The sequence below is a fragment of the Triticum dicoccoides genome, chromosome 2A, assembly GCF_002162155.2.
Source record: "Triticum dicoccoides isolate Atlit2015 ecotype Zavitan chromosome 2A, WEW_v2.0, whole genome shotgun sequence".
In the NCBI taxonomy this organism is placed as follows: domain Eukaryota; kingdom Viridiplantae; phylum Streptophyta; class Magnoliopsida; order Poales; family Poaceae; genus Triticum; species Triticum dicoccoides.
Genome location: NC_041382.1, coordinates 108089099 through 108094253, shown reverse-complemented (window position 1 = coordinate 108094253; position 5155 = coordinate 108089099). Strand labels below are relative to the sequence as shown.

Here is a 5155-nt window from a genome sequence, read left to right as displayed (position 1 = left end):
GGAAGGGGTTTGCTGGGTCTATGGCAGTGGGGAACGGGAGGGTTTGGTCGCTGTGGCAGTGGGGAACGACATGGTTTGGTCGGTGGTTTCAGAGAAACATGGGGCGCCGGCGGGAGGAGCCCCTCTGTTCGTTTCGAACCTCTATATTCTTCCCATATATGCGTCTAATAATTTCTTCCTCTCGTTTATTTTCTGCAGCTTGGACGGGAGACACTCTTTTGCATCCTCTGTTTGTTTGCAACTTCTCTGCTTTTCTCAAGGTATAAACTGCTGTCCATTCTGCTATGTACTTCTGCCATGAGAAAATAAGCAAGATTTAAAAGCATTTGCTATGTACTTCTGCCATGAACATGTATTTGTTATGATATTTCAATTAAGTGGACATTGAGCAGATTCATATCAATTTACTATTGTTTCTATGCTGCATTGTAGATGGATATCAAGCAAAAGAGGCTAATATTTGCGGTTGTGTCATATATGCTTGTCTCGATGATGACATTGGTAGTTCAGTCTAGAAAAAGAAAAAGGCATGCTGTCATATGTTATGGGCCAATAGATGAGAGGGATAGGATGAGAAGTGAGTACCTAGATAATAAAATATGGAGGGATGAAATGACATGTGTGAACGTGCTTAGGCTTGGAAGAGGACCTGACAGTTAAATATCCAAGATTGAGTTGATTCAATGTTGACGTGACATTCAGAACAGAGTCCATTTAACTGTTGTTGCGCAGCTGAATGAACATTAGTGTTCTACAGAAGACAACATTTTCACTTTGCAGCTGACAGCATATATTTAGAGCATGATTTGATACTAAGGCCTTGCATCGCGGTATGTAACCCCGACTAGAGTATTTTAGCCCTTCATGAATATTTGACCAGAGATGCAGTAAAGCACCCATGTCTTACATCCATGGCGCACATTGAAATGTAGACAGACATAGTTAGACCAGATACATGCTGCTCTTAGTTGATTTGACCTTACAGATGTACATAATGGAGCTCCAAGTCCATAAGAAGGCAACAGTTGTCTCTACTCTCTAAACTCTAAGGCCTTATAGCAAGTTAAGAAACAATAGTAACCTGAAGTGGCACCAAAGGAGCTCTCCGCCTAGCTGTGCTGGTCGGTGCTTCAGTGGAACAGCCAGAACGAGAAGCAGCAGCAGCAGGCATTCGTTCGAGAACCCTTGTCACGTCGTTGACCCCAACAGAAAATTGTTGCTACAAGGGCAAAAATCATGAATGCAAAAGAACATCGGAATATTCTGAATTCACTCATGATAACAGAAGTACTCTATCTGCAGTAAATAACTCTATAAACTTCATGTAAGCAAGGATGGCAATACCTTCATCCATATCTTTTCTGGCAAACCTCCCCTTGAAGCCTTGGCAGCCTCCATGCTCCTACAATAGTAGCTCTTTTCAATATTGGAATAATGCAACACAAAGAAACGTTGGGAGAGTAACGGTATTTGCCTACTAACCTGATAAGTTTCAACAATAGTTCATCAAGGGAATCTCCTGTGATGTAATCTGAAGTTACTCTGTTCATGGAGAAATGCCGAGTGATGAGTGAACTGAAGTACCTTAACTTGAATAAGAAGAAAAATAAAAACAGCTACAAAGATCACTAAAAATACAACACCGTGTGGCGATCATGCCGACGGTTGCAACACCGTGTGGACTTGTATTGCTGGGGCAGTTGGATCATTGGGCTTATAATCTTCGTATGCAGAATGTCTTGGGCTCTTGGCCCATAATTGGCTTATCCAACAGGCCGACACACCGAGAAAGCGGCCCTAAAAAACCCTGAGAAAGCACTGCCTTCGCGAACGCATATCCCCTGCCGCGCCGATGCCGTAGCCCCCCTGACTCTGACGCCGTCATGCTGCCGGCCACCGCCACCCGACACAATACCTGCCGCCACCCCGTGCTGCGCTCCCCGAAGGATCACTTCGTGCCCCTAAGCAGCTGTCTGTTCTGTTGGTGCAGCGTCACCCCCGCGGCACGCCGTCTCGTGCCAGTGCTCAGCCCTTCCTCAGTTTCCCTCCATGTCTCCATTGACGACTGCATCCACTCATTTCAACTGAGACTCTTCTCTCATGCCAATGTGTTTTCATACTGACATGGCAGGTCAGCAGCTGACCAGAGGAGGCTGGGAGCATTAGTACAGCAACCAATTCGCCGCAGGTGGAAGGTGAATTTTCTTCTGATATTTGTAACTGCACTAAAGTAGTCTAGGCATTATCGCTATGAAGTACCGAGTACGATTTTTTCTTTAATTGTCATTACGGTTGTTCTTTTTGTTTTGTATATATACTGTAGTAGAATCTTTTTTTGTAACTCCGTGTACCTAAATCATAAATCTTGCCCCCGCCAATATGTTGTTTTGTAATCTTGAATGTAAGTGTGTTAAATAGTTCGTGGCAGTTTTTGGGATAAGTTTAGTCTGTATAAGTTTGCGCTGGACGTACTCCATTTCGGGATCTGCCACTGTTGGTAGATGAATGTAGAAATTATTGTACATCTAGTATAATAAAAAGGGCAGCCGGTGCACAGGGTCCGGAGAAGGTTCCGACCATTTTGGGTCTATTGTACGCAGCCTTTCCCTACATTTCTGTAAGAGGCAGTTTCCAGGACTTTGACCACTGTGCCAAGGCTCCCCTTCTAGTATAATACCATAAAAAAAATGCTTTGTTAGCACTGAACTTCAATTTTACAATGTATACAGTGCTGATGTATGTCACGTTTAAGTATGTTTGAAGTTCTTTGTATTTATCCCATTTTGGATGTTCCTTTCTTGCATGTACTGTGTTTGCTACATAGTGAAGGTAGAAATAAGTGAAATTATAGTTTGATTATGTTATTGCTTCATTTAATAGGTCTTCTTCTCGGTTGATAGCACTCTTTTGGTGCCGATGAGCAAGAAGAACAAACCTGAAAAGTCAATCAAGTTGCTGAAAGATGCTGAACAAATGTACACTCTTTGCCCTGTTGTATTTTTAGTGATCTTTGTAGCTGTTTTTATTTTTCTTCTTATTCAAGTTAAGGTACTTCAGTTCACTCATCACTCGGCGTTTCTCCATGAACAGAGTAACTTCAGATTACATCACAGGAGATTCCCTTGATGAACTATTGTCGAAACTTATCAGGTTAGTAGGAAAATACCGTTACTCTCCCAACGTTTCTTTGTGTTGCATTATTCCAATATTGAAAAGAGCTATTGTAGGAGCGTGGAGGCTGCCAAGGCTTCAAGGGGAGGTTTGCCAGAAAAGATATGGATGAAGGTATTGCCATCCTTGCTTACATGAAGTTTATAGAGTTATTTACTGCAGATAGAGTACTTCTGTTATCATGAGTGAATTCAGAATATTCCGATGTTCTTTTGCATTCATGATTTTTGCCCTTGTAGCAACAATTTTCTGTTGGGGTCAACGACGTGACAAGGGTTCTCGAACGAATGCCTGCTGCTGCTGCTTCTCGTTCTGGCTGTTCCACTGAAGCACCGACCAGCACAGCTAGGCGGAGAGCTCCTTTGGTGCCACTTCAGGTTACTATTGTTTCTTAACTTGCTATAAGGCCTTAGAGTTTAGAGAGTAGAGACAACTGTTGCCTTCTTATGGACTTGGAGCTCCATTATGTACATCTGTAAGGTCAAATCAACTAAGAGCAGCATGTATCTGGTCTAACTATGTCTGTCTACATTTCAATGTGCGCCATGGATGTAAGACATGGGTGCTTTACTGCATCTCTGGTCAAATATTCATGAAGGGCTAAAATACTCTAGTCGGGGTTACATACCGCGATGCAAGGCCTTAGTATCAAATCATGCTCTAAATATATGCTGTCAGCTGCAAAGTGAAAATGTTGTCTTCTGTAGAACACTAATGTTCATTCAGCTGCGCAACAACAGTTAAATGGACTCTGTTCTGAATGTCACGTCAACATTGAATCAACTCAATCTTGGATATTTAACTGTTAGGTGTATTCAAGAGCAAAAGAATAAGGGGATTTCATAGTATTGTAAATATGTCCATATCCGCAATACATATATGCTGACACTAAAACTGACTACTATTTCACGTCTTTTTTCATGGTACTGTAGGCTGTCATTATAGCCGCTGATTGCAATCCCAAATGGCTAACAAAGCACATACCAACCCTGGCAAGCACAAGGCAAGTCCCCGTATTGTGCCTCAAGGACAACAAAGGAAGCTCGTTGAGGTTAGGTCAAGTGGCGAATGTCCGAACAGCGCTGGCCATTGGGATAAAGGTAACCTTTCTTTCTTTTCTTGCTGACTGCAGTGCCCTATACTGTCTCTCAAAGTCACTGATGAAATCTTTGTTTCAACTCATATCAGGCCAAAGACAGCATAATCAATAAGACTGTTGACGAAGTGCTGAAGGATTATTATAAGCCAGTGGCCGATGAACAGTAAATTACCCCCCATTCCCAGTCCAGTGGCATGATGAGCTAGATCTTAACCTCTGTGTGCTCAACATTACAAGAACATCTCCAAGGGGGAGGTTTCCTTTTTTGCGGGGACATGGGAGGGTCTCTGAATGTTGTCGAATTGTAGTGCATCAGTCTAATCTCAAGACTTTTGGGTGACATCTTTTGCTGGCAAAACTCATGAAGAATAAGCCTGTGGCTGTGGCTGGTCTGTCGGGTTGGTGCAGTTCGGTTGAAGAAGATGTGCCTGGAACAGCATTTTCTATAACACTGCACTGTACCACAATGCTGTTTTATTGGTCGCTGATGCTGAGTTTTTCCGTATGAATTACGCGAAGCAAAGCAATTTGCGGAAATCATTTTTGTTCGTTGTGGAGTTACTGATGATTAATCCAGTTTCATGTTAAGTTGTATATTAGGGATGGATGATTTTCTGACAATGTGAAGGCAGAAACTAAGATTATGTTAATTTTGATTAGTGTGGCCAGTAGCTCACAATCTAACTCTATGTCTCGCATCCAACGAACAAAACGGCAGAAGACCAACAGTAGAGCCTATATCCAATGGCATCGGCCACAATTTTTTGATTGGCTTAAGATTGAGGTATGCTGTAGAGGGAATCCATTGGCATTGGTAACGAAATATATGATGTGATTGAGATTATGGAAGTACAACTACGTGAGTTGGTTTCGTTGTTTCCTTGC

General features: G+C 42.4%; 1 protein-coding gene across 4 annotated transcripts in view; it reads left to right on the top strand.

Moving 5' to 3' along the window:
- LOC119353659 overlaps window positions 1-4926 on the top strand; it is a 5553-nt gene extending 627 nt beyond the window's left edge. The window contains exons 2-9 of one of the 4 annotated variants that reach the window (XM_037620308.1): window positions 199-260; window positions 2132-2195; window positions 2881-2975; window positions 3091-3150; window positions 3228-3285; window positions 3411-3548; window positions 4104-4271; window positions 4360-4926. In XM_037620308.1, the coding sequence (XP_037476205.1) occupies window positions 2917-2975; window positions 3091-3150; window positions 3228-3285; window positions 3411-3548; window positions 4104-4271; window positions 4360-4437 (561 nt within the window). In that variant the 5' untranslated portion in view covers window positions 199-260; window positions 2132-2195; window positions 2881-2916 and the 3' untranslated portion in view covers window positions 4438-4926. Of the gene's footprint in view, window positions 1-198; window positions 261-1814; window positions 2022-2131; window positions 2196-2880; window positions 2976-3090; window positions 3151-3227; window positions 3286-3410; window positions 3549-4103; window positions 4272-4359 lie in introns of those variants that run through there. The other 3 variants (XM_037620309.1, XM_037620311.1, XM_037620310.1) reach the window with 3 other exon arrangements.
- Window positions 4927-5155: the final 229 nt, after the last annotated feature.